An 18,297-nucleotide genomic window follows, 5' to 3' on the forward strand; every position below is an offset into this window, starting at 1 on the left:
CTGTAATAGACCTAGATGCAAGACCTGTCCCATACATCCTCCCACCACCGTCTACTCCAGTCCAGTTACTAACATCACCTATCTCATCAAAGGCAGGGCTACCTGTGAAACCAGTCTTGTTGTCTACAAGCTAAGCTGCAACCACTGTGTTGGATTCTGTGTAGGCAGACTGTGGCCAGGGAACAGGAGGACCACCCTGTTGCTGAACACGCTGCCAAACATGATATCCTTCAATTCAATGACCGCTTCACAGCCTGTACCGTATGGATCCTTCCCACCAACACCAGCTTTTCTGAATTGCACAGGTGGGAACTTTCCCTGCAATACAGCCTGCGTTCCCGTAACGCTCCTGACCTCAACCTTCGTTAGTTGCTGTCCTCACCCATCCAGCCCCTTCCCTGCTCCCATCCCAGCACTACACAGCCATCATTCCACCACCACACCAAGTCTTTTTTTTCTATTTTTGTTGTTGTTTATTTCTCTCTTTTCCTCTCTATTTGTTTCCTTTTTCACTACTTCCCCTTCCCCACCTCTCCCCGGCCTGTCACCCAAACTGCAGCACTTCACTGTCCACCATCCCCACCCTACTATTCACCCCCTCCCCGTCCCAGCCTCCTCCTTTCCCCCACCCAGTTGCCACTCCTGTAATGCACTGGTACTGCTGCTTGCAATGTGTGTGTGTGTGTGTGTGTGTGTGTGTGTGTGTGTGTGTGTGTGTGTGTGCGCGCGCACTTATGTGTGTGTATTGTTGAGAAACGCCATTGGATGAAAGCTTTAAGTGAGAAAATCTTTTTGTTGTGCCTATCTCGGACTCAGCATCTCAGCTATATGGGGAGTGGCAACTTTCCTTCTCATAATATAGTTTACTATTGAACGTCTACGAGCAGTAAAAACGTAACCACAAAGTTCACTGTTCTTGAAGAATTCAAAGGTATGTATGGAGCAGACACTGTCATTGTTTTAACACACGGCCTAATTGTGTAACACGTATTTCACAGTTAAGTTGAAGCATTGTCGTTATTCCAATCAACACATGTTTCTTAAACTCAGCTGTGGACTGACTGTCTTCGGACCAAAAATCGGGCCCTTATATATCCTCACTATAATAGGTGCTGAAACTACACATTGCTTGATGTTTAATTTACAGAAATTTCAATTAAAACTTAACTCATTAAATTAACTGAATACTTCGAAAAATTTGTTCTTTTTAACGGTTTCTTCTACTACAAGAGTTGGGCTGAATTATTTGTTTAAATGATGAAATTAACACATATCGTTATGCAAACAATACTTTTGACAAAACTGTTAATTACTTTGGAATTAATTAAGGGCTGGCTTTGCTAGCATGTTTTCGAATAGAACCAAATAGATCCTTTAAGAATACTATTAGTTGTTCCTCCATATGTTTATAATTAGTACAGAATTTATATTTCTTTATACGTCAACAATAGAATTTAAGTTACGAAACAATCACTAATTTCATCCTATAATGCAAGTATTAACTAGGAATAGTCCAAATAAATTATGAAATCAATTACATCCATAAAACTAAGCACAAAATTAGATCTTGTGTTATATTCTTTAAAACTGAGGGCCAACTTTTCTCTTTCATGAAAATGCAGATTACACTCACGAATGTTGATGGTAATCAGTTAAAAGTGCAAAAAATGAATTGAAGGAGGCAGATGGTGAAACAAGGGGAAGTAAAAATATCCCAGCTTGCTTTGCTACATCACCCCCTCATTGGATTGACCAGATAGATATTGCAAATAGCTAACTGGGCAATTTGGTGACCACAAGTGACCCCAGACTGTGGGTTAAAAGTCTACACGCAAAAAAATATTAACTACAAAATCTTATCAAAAACTACAGTACTTTTTTTTTTTTTTTCAAATTTTTACTTATATGAAATGGCCATATGAAAATCCCCATACAACATATTTACATACAATATATTATACAATTGCACAAAATATCCACTAGTTATACTTTTAACAAAAAATTAGGCATCGTCTTCATAAGTGATGTCTTTTTTTTGGTAAGCAAAGATTACATTTTAAGATACATATCACTTTGTACAGGTCCTGTTTTGCTAAACAAAATAAATCCTCATGGGTTGCAAAAAAACTAAATTACACTGCACATTGCAGTTCACTTTTGGGCAGAAAATTTCACTTGTTCAATGTTTAGTATTTTTCACAAGCACTTTCCCAATTTTAATGAGCTTTTACACACTTTCTCACCAAGTTGTCCACGCCTTCAACAGGTCCAAGTGGCAGTTAGTGAGGAAATGCACTGCTATCATTTCCCTTGGAGGTGCTTCTCCTCCGCTACAATACATGGAAAAAATCAGACGAAATATCCTACTTTAGTACAATTACTTTTACTTCTAACTTAAGTCTAAAAAAATGTTTCAAACTGAAAAGATAGTCATTACATCATAAATAAATACTTTTCATAGTTCTCATAACATTACAATAATTAGCACTAAAATTGACTATAGTACAAAAGGTATGGACTTAAAGAAAGTTTTCAAAACAAGTGCACATTACACTACAAAACATTACTGTAAGTCATAACTGTCTGAAACTGGTTAAACCTGAAAGATTGGCTCTCTTTCCCATTTACAAAATAGCAAAAACTCAAGATGTGCAGTGACATAGATTTATTAACCATTATGTTATGAAAAAAGAATAGAGTCACCATTACATAATTTAATTACTACTCAAATCAAAATTAAGGGGATGGAGTTTGTACCAAATCATAGCCCCACTTGTCTACTCAACTCTGAGCACTACTCTCATTCAACCAGAAAATTAAATCCTCACAAAATGCTACCAAATAGTTGACCTGTCAGAATTTTCAAATCAGTCTAACACCGCAGTTATCAGTTAGTCAGGAAAATTATTGTTCTTCATTCCATTATTACCAACTCAAGCTCATAATTCCTCAGAACACAAACAGAAGTTTTCAGATAACTTATAGATCCAATGATGCAGCATTATATGACATGTACCTCACAAGAATATTGCTCTTTATGTTAAGCTCTCATTCCCAGCTGCAGTGGCATGAATTGCACAATATACACAGTACCCAATGTTGCCTAGTTCACAACTAGATCATCAATACAGTTACACCATATTTGTTTGTATACAATTATCTTTTTCATTACTCAATCACGTCTGTCAGTTCCATTATTTTACTTACGTTTCTTACCTCGTTAACTAGTGGAGTGAATTCTGCAAAAATAACCCTACTACAGAGACAGGCTCCCTAACTGTTAAGACCATAACATAATTAATTATTTTATTACTTCATTATTGCTTCATTAACTAATAAATAAACACCGCAAAATTGATTCTACTAAAAAACACTCCACAGTAACAGATCCTTATGCTAAGGCAAACTTAATTCTCATTACTGATCAGACAAAACTATCACTTAGAAAAACTATTATTTCGCTGTATTCCATCAAATTGCTTAAGATTCTAGCCTGAAGGGTGGTATACATACAAACCTTGCTTAATCTTTCCACATACATTACTGCAGACGACTATGTTTAGGAGATGAGGTACTGGCAGAAATAAAGCTGTGAGGACGGGGCGTGAGTCGTGCTTGGGTAGCTCAGTTGGTAGAGCACTTGCCCGCGAAAGGCAAAGGTCCCGAGTTCGAGTCTCGGTCCGGCACACAGTTTTAATCTGCCAGGAAGTTTCATATCAGCGCACACTCCGCTGCAGAGTGAAAATCTCATTCTGGGAACATCCCCCAGGCTGTGGCTAAGCCATGTCTCCGCAATATCCTTTCTTTCAGGAGTGCTAGTTCTGCAAGTTTCGCAGGAGAGCTTCTGTAAAGTTTGGAAGGTAGGAGATGAGGTACAGGCAGAAATAAAGCTGTGAGGATGGGGCGTGAGTCGTGCTTGGGTAGCTCAGTTGGTAGAGCACTTGCCCGCGAAAGGCAAAGGTCCCAAGTTCGAGTCTCGGTCTGGCACACAGTTATAATCTGCAAGGAAGTTTCATATCAGCGCACACTCTGCTGTAGAGTGAAAATCTCATTATGTTTAAAGTTGTAATTTCGTAATGTTAGAAAATGCTCTACATGACACACTTCTGTAGGTATATAGTGATATCCATATACTGATTGCACTGAACAGCCGGCCGGAGTGGCCGTGCAGTTCTAGGTGCTACAGTCTGGAGCCGAGCGACCGCTACGGTCGCAGGTTCGAATCCTGCCTCGGGCACGGATGTGTGTGATGTCCTTAGGTTAGTTAAGTTTAATTAGTTCTAAGTTCTAGGCGACTGATGACCTCAGAACTTAAGTCGCATAGTGCTCAGAGCCATTTGAATTTACACTGAACACAAACACTTCTATTATACTCCAGTTAATATTAAGATCTCGTATTTAAGATGGTTTGTTACTGCATATTACCGCTGCTGCTACACACACACACACACACACACACACACACACACACACACCTGTCCTGCCAATTCCACAGTTAATAGTACCTCTTGTTGCACACTCATTCATAGCTTAACAGTATTCTTAATAGATTCAAAAAAATGCGTGTGAAACTCCATTTGAATCACTACCTCTGTCCAGTAAACACTTAACATGTATACCATATAGACTTTCTGTTATTACAGGGTACCACATTTTCTTTTTACTTACCATGTGATCTTCTTCATACAGCAAGTCCTCATTAATCGTTTCGCTGGAAAAACTATCATCCTGCTTACCAAAATGATTATTGGACATAGTCAAATGACAGATAGCATAGCCCTCTTCCTCATTACCACTCTCAAACTCGACCTCTTCATTAGGACTAATATTATCCCCCTTTATTCTTTCTTTACTTAACACATTGCCATCATTATCAATTATAAATTCAAATACGTCATCCTCATCACTACTGGATTCGTCATTGCTATCATCATTACTAATACTGTCAGAATCAGACCCACTGACAGTTTCTATATGCTTTGGAATTTGTACCTCTTCCACGTTTATCTTCATTTCAGTTAATTTTGAATCTACATTTTCATTTACTTTCAGCAGTTTGTCCTCTACCACTACGGCACACTTGGTTTCTACCTCCTTTTCAAAATCATTTTTAATCTGATCGATTTGGTTCTAAAGTTTAACCCTGTTTTCAGCACAGAACTTTTCAGAAGCCTGCACCCTCCTACTATAGTCATCACAAAGTTTCTCTCTCTTCCACACATTTACAACTCAATGTTCATTTCTCATTAGTATTGTCACAATCTTTAACTACTGCATCAAACTTCTTATTTAATTCTGAAAGGCTAGAGCTAACTACCTTAATTTCCTTTTAATGTCTTTCTTCGTTCATCTTTTAGGCTAGTCATTTCAGTTTTCATACTACTAATGTATATTTTCATGCTACTGATGTCTTCTTTCATACACATACTACTCATAATTTGCCTTAACATTGCTCCCAAGTTTCCATCTGCCATAAACTGTTGCCCTTGCTGACTTTCGCTGCTAGATTCCTCCTCCTTAACCTTAATGATTTCATCCACTTCAATACTATTTTCGCCTATTTCGCTCACATTACCAGACAATGTAGAGGACGCTTTTATCGTTTCATCTACAATAGGATTTTCATCCCCATCATTCAAAGTTACATTCATGTCAGATTGATAAGCACTATCATCTACTGAACCAAGCCTTGTCTCCCATCATACTGTCTTGTTCATTAAGGCCACTCATTATGTATCACTTGGTGCAAAACAGCTTTTGCTATGAAATTACCTTAATTTTTAATCACTCATCTGCTGCTGCTGCTCTGCTGTGGCTGTCATCCCGACTCTTCGTCTGCTGCAAGTTGTAATTCTCTCGGCTAGGCATCTTGTTTATTTCGGTCAGCTGTGTCCACCTGTGTCTGCTTGGCTGCTCCTGTACTCAGTGGCTTCTTCCATAGAACCTGCTTGCTGATTGGCAGCTGTCCTACTGTGGCCATGAAACCCAAGCCCTGATTGGCTGCATCATCTCTTCCATTTAAACTTTACTGTAAACCATTCGAGTGCACAATTCACTGTCAAAGTTTGTGAGTTCTAGTTAATTGTCCCCACATACATTAGTCCTCTCTTAGGGCACCAAATGTGACAATTCACTTTCTTTATTTCTTCGTTTGTAGTCCTCTGTGTCGACGTACTGCGTTGTGATACTGGCTGAAAAATGGTCCGTGGAAGTACATCACTGACTACTATAAACAATGTAGCCGACAGGTGCACAGTTGCATTTCACATTAGTTTACTTTCACTGTTCACAATGCCCCAATAATACACAGTTATTTGTGGCCAGTACACTGTTGTTTTAACTTTCCACAAGCCTCATTAATAGTTTGCAGGCAAACCTCCACATACTGCTACTATAGTTTACTATTGAACATCTATGAGCAGTAAAAACCTAACCACAGAGTTCACAGTTCTTGAAGAATAGAAAGGTACGTATGGAGGAGACTCTGTCATTGTTTTAACACATGACCTAATTGTGTAACATGTATTTCGTAGTGTTGTTTTAAGCAACACTTACACTATCCTTTGCTCAGAGAGCTCAGAGAGCTGCTATAAAAATTTTCGACAAATTACCAGATGAAATAAGATGTCTGACAAACAGCAGTAATAGCTTCAAAAACGAATCGAAATCATATCTCCTTGACAACTCCTTCTAACTCTCGTCTGAAACTCGGCTGTGGACTGACTGTCTCAGGACCAAAAATCACGCCCTTATATATCCTCCCAATAAGAGGTGCTGAAACTACACATTGTTCGATGTTTAATTTACAGAAGTTACAATTAAAACTTAACTCATTAAATTAACTGAATACTTTGAAAAATAGGTTCTTTTTAACAGTTTCTTCTACTACAAGAGTTAGGCTAAATTATTCATTTAAATGGTGAAATTAACATATATCATTATGCAAACAATACTTTTGAAAAAACTGTTAATTAATTTGGAATTAATTAAGAGCTGGCTTTGTTAACAGGTTTTCGAATAGAGCCAAATAGTTCCTTTAAGAATACTATTAGTTGTTCCTCCAAATGTTTATAATTAGTACAGAATTTATATTTGTTTGTACATCAACAATAGAATTTAAGTTACAAAACAATCACTGATTTCATCCTAGAATGCAAGTATTAATTAGGAATAGTCAAAATAAATTAGAAAATCAGTTACATCCATAAAACTAAGCACAATATTAGATCTTGTGTTGTATTCTTTAAAACTGAGGGCCAACCTTTCTCTTTCATGAAAATACAGATTACACTCACGTATGTTAGTGGTAATTAGTTAAAAGAGCAAAAAACAAATTTAACAAGGCAGATGGCAAAACGAGAGGGGAAGTAAAAATATCCAGCTTGCTTCGCCCACAAATTCAATATGGTGTTGGCCCACCCTTATCCTTGATGACAGCTTCCACTTTCGCAGGCATATATTAAATCAAGTGTTGGAAGGTTTCTTGGGGAATTTCAGCTCACAGAATGCTGAGGTATTAATGTCAGTTGGTGAGGCCTATCATGAAGTCGGCGCTCCAAAACATCCCAAATGTGTTCTGTAGGATTCAGGTCACGACTCTGTGCAGGCCAGTCCATTACAGGGATGTTATTGTCATGTAATCACTCTGCCACAGGAAGTGCATTATGAACAGGTGCTTTGTCATGTTGAAAGATGCAATTGTCATCCCCGAATTGCTCTTTAACAGTGGAAAGCAAGAAGGTGCTTAAAACATCAATGTAGGCCTGTGCTGTGATAGTGCCACGCAAAACAGCAAGGTCTGCAAGCCCCCTCCATGAAAAACAAGGCCACACCACAACACCACCGCCTCCGAATTTTACAGTTGGAACTACATATGCTGGCCAATGATGTTCATCGTGCATTCACCATACCCACACCCTGCCATCAGATCGCCACGCTGTGTACCGTTATTTGTCACTCCACACAACATTTTTCCACTGTTCAATCGTCCAATGTTTCCCTCCTTACACCAAGCGAGGGGTCGTTTGGCATTTACCGCCGTGATGTGTGGCTTATGAGCAGCCCCTCCACCATGAAATCCAAGTTTTCTAACCTCCCGCCTAACTGTCATAGTACTTGTAGTGGATCCTTAAGCAGTTGGAATTCCTGTGTGATGGTCTGGATAGATGTCTGTCTATTACACATTACGACCCTGTCGAGACTGTCGATGGTCTTTGTCAGTCAACAGACAAGGTCGGCCTGCACGCTTTTGTGCTGTACGCATCGCTACATGTTTCCCCGTCACTATCACATCGGAAACCATGGACCTGGGGATGTTTAGGAGTGTGGAAATCTCGCGTACAAATGCATGACACAAGTGACACCAAATCACCTGACCACGTTCGAAGTCCGTGAGGTCTGCAGAGCGCCCCATTCTCCTCTCTCACGATGTCTAATAACAACTGAGGTCTTTGGTATGGAGTACCTGGCAGTAGGTGGCAGCACCATGCACGTAATTTGAAAAGCTTATGTTTTGGGAGTGTCCGGATACTTTTGATCACATAGTGTACTTACCAACAACAACTTCACCTTTCAGAGGCAGACTTACAAATGGATCAGGGGTACAGCCATGGGAAGCAGGATGGCTCCTTCGTGTGCTAACCTTTTCATGGGTCACTTGGAGGGCGCTTACCTTGGATCCATAAGTCTTCAGTCCCTGACTTGGTTGAGATACATTGATGACATCTTTACCATATGCACTCATGGTGAGACTGACCTGCTAAAATTCCTGGAATCTCTGAATACCTTCTTCCAGTTGAATTTCACATTGTCTTATTCTGAGTCCCATGCCACTTTCCTTGATGTTGATCTCATTCTCACCAAAGGCCAGCTACGCACTTCCATCCACATTAAACCTACCAATAAACAGCAGTACTTACATTCTGACAGTTGCCATCCTTTCCATGTCATACATTCCCTCTTATTTGTTTGGGTGCATATTCTTTACAGCAATACACCACCATTCTCATCTCTGTGTTTACTGCACGTAATTACCCCACCAGCCTAGTTCAAAAGCAAATTTCCCGGGCCGTCACATTCAATCCTGGTACTGCTGATCCCTCCAAAAAACAACTTTGGAGCACACCATTGGTGACTCAGTATTATTCTGGTCTGGAATGTGTAAATCAGCTACTTCGACAGGGCCATAACTTCCGAAAATCATGTTCTGAAATGAAATCCATTATGTCTGAAATTTTGCCCACTACTCCTGGAATAGCTTTCCGTTGCCTTCCAAATCTCCGAATTATTCGTGTCAGACACTATGCTTCATCTTCACCCATCTCCCTACCCTATGGCTCCCTGCTGTAAGACTTACCCTATGCACCCTCCTACCACCCACGTATAACAGCCCTGTAACATATACTATCAAAGGGAGATCGACCTGCAAAATGACACGTCATATACCAGCTGTTATGTAAACACTGTTCGGCCTTCTATATTGGCATGACTATAACCAAATTATCAATTAGGATGAATGGGCATAGGCAGAGGGTGTACACTGGTAGCTCGCAGTATCTAATCTTTTCTTCACTCCATTTTACTTTTCTACATCTTTTATTGTCTGGCCCATCTGTTTTTCACTGCCCCCCTCCCACCTCTGTTATGTACAATGCACTTAGCTTTTCACTCTTATTATTAAGTCAAGCATGATGTTTAAACAGTAATCTCTGGCCTGTATATTACGGTGTATTCCACCTTTAAGCTCTCAGGTCTTCAAATCTCGTCCGATGCAGTCCCCAACCATCAGTCTTCTTCTCACCCCGTGCAGTTCGTCTCCCCTGATCTGCAGTTTTGGGTGACTTTCCCGAAATCAACCCCTTTTCCTAGACCTCTCCAGTCCTTTTCCTTCACCTCTCTTTCCTTCCCCTTCAACCCTTCTGCCCGAAGGAGGAGCCACTGGCTCCGAAAGCTTGCCTAATTACAACCTTCTTTTATGTGTGAGTGTTTTGATGGCGCTTGGTGAGTAGATTTTTTTATCTATCCAATTAAATTATTCTGTCAAAAATTGATTGTTTTTGTTGTTATATGCACTTTATTGTTATATATCAAACAATTGAAAGTCCAGGATGGAATGTAAGAATATTATGAATAGGAAAGTTGCTACTTACCATATAGCCGAGATGCTGAGTCGCAGATAGGCACAACATAAAGACTGTCACAAATGTGGTTGAAAATGAGATGAAAATGTGCTTGCCATTAGGAAAAAAAACTGATCATAAAATATATTGATACAGTCAAGAATGGCAGCCTGAAGCATGAACTCATCATCAGTTAAGGACAGAGTGTGTCACAGGAGTGTTTGAGACTGCCAAATTTTGTGACGGTCTTTTTGTTGTGCCTATCTGCGACTCAGCATCTCCACTATATGGTGAGTAGCAACTTTCCTTTTCACAATATTATTATGTATATTGTTTGAACTGCTATATTTTTTTGTGTAAAAGTTATTCCTTTTGTTGTCAAGTGTAACCTGCTAAAGCGTCAGTTTACACATTGTGTTTTTGCTTAGCTGTTACAGAGCACAACCATTTTAGAAGATCATCTGAACTCATTGTTTTCCATGGCATGTAAAATTTTTGACCATACCACTGGACTTGTAGAAAGATTTCCCACTGCTTATTCTCATTTACTAGGTAAAGTAGTTTTATGAACTTCTAAGTTAAGTTTAATACAAAGCACTGCCTTACTTATAAAGGCACTGAAGTGAAGTGTCTGTCACACATGTCTTTTTATGCCAAGAGTATTAGGAGAGTTAAATCAATATGGCTCCTATTTTCATCTCATATTCTACTTCTGTGCATGTTTAGACCTATCAATACACATAATGTAGTCAAAAGTTGAAGCTCCTCTTATGCTGTAGCCCTGTGACAATGAATTAAATCATTAAAAATGTGTAGTGACAAATTAATTGCAGTAGGTTTCAAAGCTTTTGACAATCCACTCTAGGACCATGATTTTTCATCGTGGTGCTATTCTGGTCTCACGAAAAGTGAAAACTCTACTGAAAAGGTAGCCTTTATCTAAGGACAAAGAGGTTCTGCGGGCATGTTATTTTCTCGCATGCCAGAACATATTTAGAAAATTTGATTTGATGAATGATTTTGTAAGATGAAAGGTTTTATTGAGTTAAGTGAAGGAAGTAAAATAAATGGGCCTGTGTTACAAAACTTTCCTACTACACTTTGCATAATTTTATTGCTGGTTAATAAGCCAATTTATTCTTGATTCCATTAAGTATTAGATTTCGTCATATGGTCATACTATTATTTTACTTCTGCTCCAGTGTTACAGTTATTTGCCATAAAGAATTGTTGATTTTAAATTTGTTCATATTCGTGGCAGGTGTTCTACGGGATTCTGTGGCTGGAAATATGCTTTCTAAAGTACTTCACACACTGTTATTGCAAGAAATATCTTTTGTGCAGGATATAATGTTCTGTCTGCTTTCACTGATGCCATCTCTGAGCTCTCTAATAAAGTTACTGTTTTCAAAGAATATCTGTGCTATGGATACCTTTCTCCCTGGTAAGTGAAATATAGTGGCCTTTCTATTTTAACTAACCATTAACAATATTATGAAAAGGATAGTTGCTACTCATCATATAGCGGAGATGCAGAGTTGCAGATAGGCACAACAAAAATACTGTCACACAATTAGCTTTCAGCCATCAAAGCCCTTGTCAAAAATAGGCAAAACATACACACACATCTGTTTCTGACAAAGGCCTTGTTGGCCTAAGCTTAATGTTGGACAGTCTTTTTGTTGTGCCTATTTCCAAATGTGCATCTTTGCTATATGGTGAGCAGCAACTATCGTTTTCATAAGATTGTTACATTCCATCCTGGATTTTCCAATGTTCAGTTAACCATTATTGATATACTATTACAGTTACTATACTTTGGTTCCAGTTATTGCTTGTAATTTCATGTGTATTAATCTGTTGTCTTTACTTTGGCACTGAATGTATTCTGGGATCTGGGATGATATATTTTGAATGTGCATTTGGTTCACTTAGAACGTCATGGAATAGTAACAACAGATAATCAAAAGTGAGTTATGTAACATTTTCTTAAAAATATATTAAAGTTGTAAAGAAGGTGAGAAGGGGGCAGGGGAGATGAAAATGTAATTGCCATTAGGAAAAAAAGCTGATAATAAAATATGTTGATACAGTCAAGAATGGCAGCCTGAACCCTGAACTCATCATCATTCAAGGACAGAGTATATCACAGGAGTGTTTGAGACTGCCAAAATTTTATGACAGAAGTACTTAAGACCACTACCAGATAACCCTCTTACTGAAGAGCAGAATATGAGCTGATGCAAGCAGTTGATGAAAGCTGAAAGTCAAAGTGGAGTAACCCGGTAAAAATCTTGAAATGAAAGTGAACAGAAAGAAGGTGAGCTTCGAAGGGGTACTGAAATGTCATTAGAGATTCCACATGTCCCAAGAACAACTTCACTGAAGTAACTGCAAAACGAGTGGCAAACCAACTGTTGCTGAATGGCAAAACTGTTGTTGGAGGACTCAAGAGCTCATACCACAGGATTTGGGGAGTGAAACCGCTTCCTCAAGAATACTGTCACTATGACTGAGCTAAAGTTTGCCATTTGTGGCTTGATTCCTAACTGAATAGTATGTTTTTGTGGACTCCAGTTCTAACCACTTTGTACCTTTGGACAGAAATGCAGAAATGGCTCCTGGTTTTGGTAAATGACTCTGTTACCAACTTTCAGATCTCCTAAACATGAAGGAAGCCAGAGTTGTTTCCCTGTTGTAATCAGAGAAGGCATCAGATGACTCAAAAAATTTCTGACCTTTGTCACTGCTCTGATAGATACTCGTATCTTATCAGGGACTGCCTAGAAGAGAAATTCACACACCAATTACCTGGGTACTAACTTCGGAAATTATATATCAGCCAGGTACTAAATCTGATGCAAAACATTGAGGACAGATTCAAGAAAAAAAATATTTGAGTTGCATTCTTTGTCCTGAGAGCCACATAGGACATTGACAATGACCAAAATCTGCTGATTGAACTATACAAGCTGACAAGAGACCATTGTCTCACATCCTTAGTTGGCATCCTCCACAGCAATAGATTATATGCCAGCCTCTATGGAAAGAACTGTAGTCAGTGGAACTGGGTGAATGGCTTACCACATGAAAGCATTCTGGCTGTAGTACCGTACATTGTGAACACAAGTGACCAGGCAAAGTCAAATCACACCAAGCAAACTTTCAACACACACACTATCTCTATTATAAAGCTATAAACCTGAAGCCAAAGCCCAGCATGAGGTAGGTATAGGGTGACCAGACATCCAGAATAATCCGGACATGTCCTTTTCGGCTCTTTGTCCGGGGTCCGGGCAGATTTTTTCGCAAAAGTGAGCGTAATACAGTTAAATTTACAATTCATCCCATTCTGTTGCTTTTTCTTAAATACTTTAACTAATGGCACAGCCTTCGTGATAAACACGTACGAAGGCTGTGTTAGTAGGTGGCACCAGGACCGTCGATATTATCGTTGATTGACCTATAAGCAAATGCAAATATCGATTAATTAAAATTTTCGTTTCGTATCTTCGCTTTGTATTGGCTTGGCTTCCTGTAGTGCAAGTGTGATTTGTGAGTGTAATTTTTAACCAAGTGAGTTACCTAAAATATTTGGCTATGCCTATATGAAAGTGTACATTTTCTGATGTCCTTTTCTGCAAATATCCAGCTTTCAAGAAAGGGAGAAATTAATTTGAAGCGGAGTGTAAGGTATGTGGAGCTGGAACGTACGTCTCAGTGGCCGATAAAGATAAGAAATAACTCGATAGATTAACTGTCATGGTTTTATTTCATTGTTTTATAGTCATTCAATTTATTTGTATTCGGAAGGTTAAAGTGCAGTTTACATGTCGTCGGCTGCTGATTCAATTGTAGACGTTGGTAGTGGTGCGTCGAATGAAGGGAGGTGAATGGTCTTACGTTTTTCGCCTTGTAAACAATTCCGTGCTGTTGACATAACATAACCATTGACGCCACACTGTCACCACAATCAACGTTCTTAATTTTTTTTATATTGCTCAGTCAACCACCACCTGACCATCAGTAACAATTAACTACTAGTTTTACCAGTAATTCCCTTCGGTCACGTGATTTGTCCAAAGCTGATGGGTGGTATCCTCATCTGCAGTTGACCCGTTTGATGCGTCCTCTTTTTTTCTTCCTTTGTCTTCCTTTTTGAAGCTGTTTGTTCTCTTTTTTAAACAATTGCATTTGGTCACCCTAGGTAGGTATGTACTTTTCAGCTCAATAACAAACAGAAGCATGATGAGAACTCTGTGTGCTGTGATGAGGTGAAAAATTCCAGCATTGCTTACAGCCAAAATGTCTAGGTGTGACTCTGGATCACACCCTGACACAAGAAAAAACATTATTAGGACACTGAGAGGTAAGAAATGGGGTAATGATCCTTGACTGTTAGGAATGTTGTATGATGCTGTGCATGTCTGCTACTGAGTACACGAATTTTATGTGGAGCAGATGCACATACGAAGAAGGTTGATACCACAGTAAAATAGTCAGTGTTGGTTGCAGTGGGATGCATGAAGCAAACATCAGTGCAGAAACTCTACTCACTCATTAATGCAGGTCCTAGTGGGTGGCCATCAGAAGCACCTAGTTGGAAAGATTGAGTACAGAACTGGAGAATTGCGACATCTTCCCAAGAGAAAAGCCTGTTTCTGACAGTGAGCTCCTGTACACTGTGGGGCTCTTTTTGAACAGCATGAGGGTGGGAGTACCACACTGCAAGACCGACTTGCAGAAATGATACATCCTCTTGGATATATCTATGCAAGTGGTGAGATGCAGCATCTGGACCACTTGCTGCATTATTGCCTGCTGTATGAACCTTGCACAATGAAGATCTTCTAAATTTGCTAGCAAGAACACTTTGGACACAGTTTTCTGGAGCTAAACTTCTCCAAACAGGCATGGAAAAAGGAGGAGGAAAACAGGGTATTCTGACAGATGTTGTTATGAAAGTAAAACATGAATGCGCACTTCGAAGTTTATTGACTTGATAAAGGACATAAACTGAGGAAGGGAGCAGGGGAAGCATGAAAGTTTATGGAATTAACCCTTTGAGTCCCAATGATATTAAAGAAAAATTAATTTTAAAATTTTTCACAAAATTGACTTTTGTCATCTTTGTAAACAATGAGTACAAGAAAAAACTGGCAAAAAGTAAACAATCATTGTTGTAAGGAAGTGGTTTCCCTTTGGGATACAGTTTTAAAATTTATCACAAACTTAACCTAATATTATCATAGTAAGGAATAAATACAAAAAGAAATTCACTAAAAGTAAACAATACATTTTTTTTAAGGAAGTGCTTCCCTTTGGAACCACAAGCACACACAATTTTCAACCACCCATCATTTCATGAGATATATTTGTTTCATGAGATATGTTTGGGAAAAATTTCATACTTTTCCTAGACAAAAATGTCTCATCTTGAAACAGCCATGAACTCATAATTCCTTAAACAAATTACACTCCTAAATAACAAAGCAAAAATGGGCCTAAAATTTAAAAAGATTAAATCAGAAGTACATATTGCTGCGCTGGTTTTGTTTTGAAACTACTCATAAAAGTGGTACTACAAACTCAGATAACTTTAGATATACTTACTTCTACTGTCAGTGGTCCCCTTAATATGATCACTATTTATTTTACGAGATTATTACAGTACTGCTAATGTATTAGTAACATACACACAGAGATTTATAATGTATGAAGGGACAATTACAAAGAAAATTCTATAAATACAGACATAAAGTGATAACAATAAAAATACAAATGTACATCAAGAATTTATAAAATGCAGACAGGAAAAACTAATAAATAAACAGCAAGATAGTTCTCTTCATATTCTGTAGAGAACCAGTGTTATGCAGTTTTGAGTTGGCTGTGAGATACCTATAATTTGATAGGGTTAACTAACAGGAGTTGGTTGTAGAAAATCTGTCGCAGCGCATCCAGCCTCTTGTCCTTGGAATCTTTCATGGCAGTATTTCTGAACAAAATCTTCTTGGTTTTCTAGCCATTTCAATTCAAATAAAATTCTCTAGCTTTTGATGCCTATCTCCACCATTGTCTTCAGGATTAAAACCACTGACTGCCAGGGCTGGCATGTTTTTCTGCTTATATCGCCACGATTGTGGCCTCTGGCACCAATGAGAGAGGGGCCAAAATGACACATGCACAGAAGGTGAGTTGGGCAGTTGTAGTAACTCTGGCCTGCCACAGAGACGAGTGACATCAGGAGGCATAAGGGGCTGGCGCCACATTTGAAACTGCTCTCTTGCCTCTCTACAGGTATCAAGTATTCATCATTGCTTCCTTTCGACACTCATAGCCTGCCTCCGTGTCCTACTAAATGTGTACCTGTGGTCTGTGTTAAAATTGTTGCTTTTCATTCTAATCTCAGCTGCCTTTTTTACAATGGAATTCCAGTGTGTTGATCCACAAGGCAAACGTCTCGAGTTTTCAGACTAAATTTTGTGGCCAATTTCCAGGCAGTGCTCAGCTATGGGTGACTTGTCGAGGTCCCTCTGTTTAAAATGTCAGTTGAGTAGACTCTGCAACTGTGTGAGTTATCTGACATACATAGATGCTATAGCATTTGCAAGAGGCGCCATATATGCTGGTCACATGAAACGCTATTTCATCTTTAGTAGGGTGCAGCGTATTTCTTATCTTGGGTGTGCACTAGAACACTGGTCTCAGTCCATGTTTCTGTTACTCATTGCCCCACAGTATGGCAGGAAAGCAGCCGTCTTGGCCTCTTCTGCTGATTCAGAAGGCATCCTTCTTTCATGGTACCTGAAGGCATTTGCAATGTCTGTCTTGCTATAACCATTCTCTCTGAACACGTCTCTGGTGCTGCAATTCAGACTGTAGGTGGTCAGAAATAACTTTTTCTGTGTGTATTAATGTGCTCAGGACCACTTTGTTGTGTACAGGATAGTGAAAACTAGCAGTGTTCAAGTATCAGTCAGTGTGTGTTGGTGCCAGAGGCCATAGTCATGGCTATGTAAACAGAAAAGCATGCCAGCCCCGGCAGTCAGTGGTTTTACTCCTGACGTTTGTTTGAACTGACACAGCTTAAAAACTGAGAAGATTTTATTCTGCATCCAGTCTCGTTCAAAGCTCTATCAACATCTTTGTAATGTGCAGAATTTTGCCAAAATGTTGCAGAATTTTCTGCTGCGGAGAAACATAGTGCAAGGGCTGATGTTTGAAGCACTTTTGTTTTAGATTAGATTAGATTAGATCCACTTTTTGTTCCATAAATCCAAAAATTGAGATGATTCTCGTGGATGTGGAACGTATCAAAAAATATAGCATAAAAACATAAAACATTTTAATATAATACATACTACCCCAATCATTTGTCAGGAGACTGTTGAAATAGGTGAATACAATGCGGTAAACTGGAACAGCTAATATTTACAGAATTAACACACTGTCAGAATGAAACACTGTTATGCACTATTAATAAATTTGTCACACACAAAATACCTAATCTTGTCTGTTGTGACCAAGTGCTGTCAAAACTGAAATCTAACAGATGTTTTTACTTAAGATGGCTTTAACAGTCTCTGTTAAGATATTCATCTGTGGAGTAGAAGGAGTTGCCTACTAAAATGTATTTCAAACTCTGTTTAAACGGTGCTTTATCTGAAGCTAAGTTTTTAATGGTTGCTGACAATTTATTGAAAATGTGTGTTCCTGAATATTGGAGCCATTTTTGAACCAAGGTAAGTGATTTTAAGTCTTTATGTAGATTGTTCTTATTCCTAGTATTGATACTATGTATTGAGCTATTGGTTGGAAACAGAGATATATTACTTGCAACAAATTTCATTAAGGAATAAATATACTGAGAAGCAGAGGTTAGAATACCAAGTTCCTTGAACAGGTTTCTACATGATGTTCTTGAATTTACACCACCAATGATTCTTATCACGCACTTTTGCACCCTAAAAACTTTTGCTTGGTTTGACTGCCGCAAGTGATTTCTGTAAGTTTGTAGATGATGGTGTTCTGTGCAAATACTTCAAGTTTTGTATCTTCACAATGCACTTTGAATGTAAGGAAATGGTTCATCATTACTCCATGGTGGTGACACTAAACCCATTGGCTGGAATATCGAGGTTCAAGGTCCCATCTGACGAGGTTTTCTGTGGCCTAA

The 18,297-nt window shown here is 38.8% G+C and overlaps 1 protein-coding gene across 1 annotated transcript in view; it reads left to right on the forward strand.

Moving 5' to 3' along the window:
* LOC126413339 (probable E3 ubiquitin-protein ligase HERC1) overlaps positions 1-18,297 on the forward strand; it is a 722,413-nt gene that overhangs the window by 165,738 nt on the left and 538,378 nt on the right. Inside the window, exons 15-16 of the mRNA XM_050083249.1 lie at positions 10,547-10,670; positions 11,380-11,562. Of these exons, the coding sequence (XP_049939206.1) occupies positions 10,547-10,670; positions 11,380-11,562 (307 nt within the window). The remainder of the gene's footprint in view (positions 1-10,546; positions 10,671-11,379; positions 11,563-18,297) is intronic.

Source organism: Schistocerca serialis, chromosome 7 (assembly GCF_023864345.2).
Source record: "Schistocerca serialis cubense isolate TAMUIC-IGC-003099 chromosome 7, iqSchSeri2.2, whole genome shotgun sequence".
Lineage (NCBI taxonomy): Eukaryota > Metazoa > Arthropoda > Insecta > Orthoptera > Acrididae > Schistocerca > Schistocerca serialis.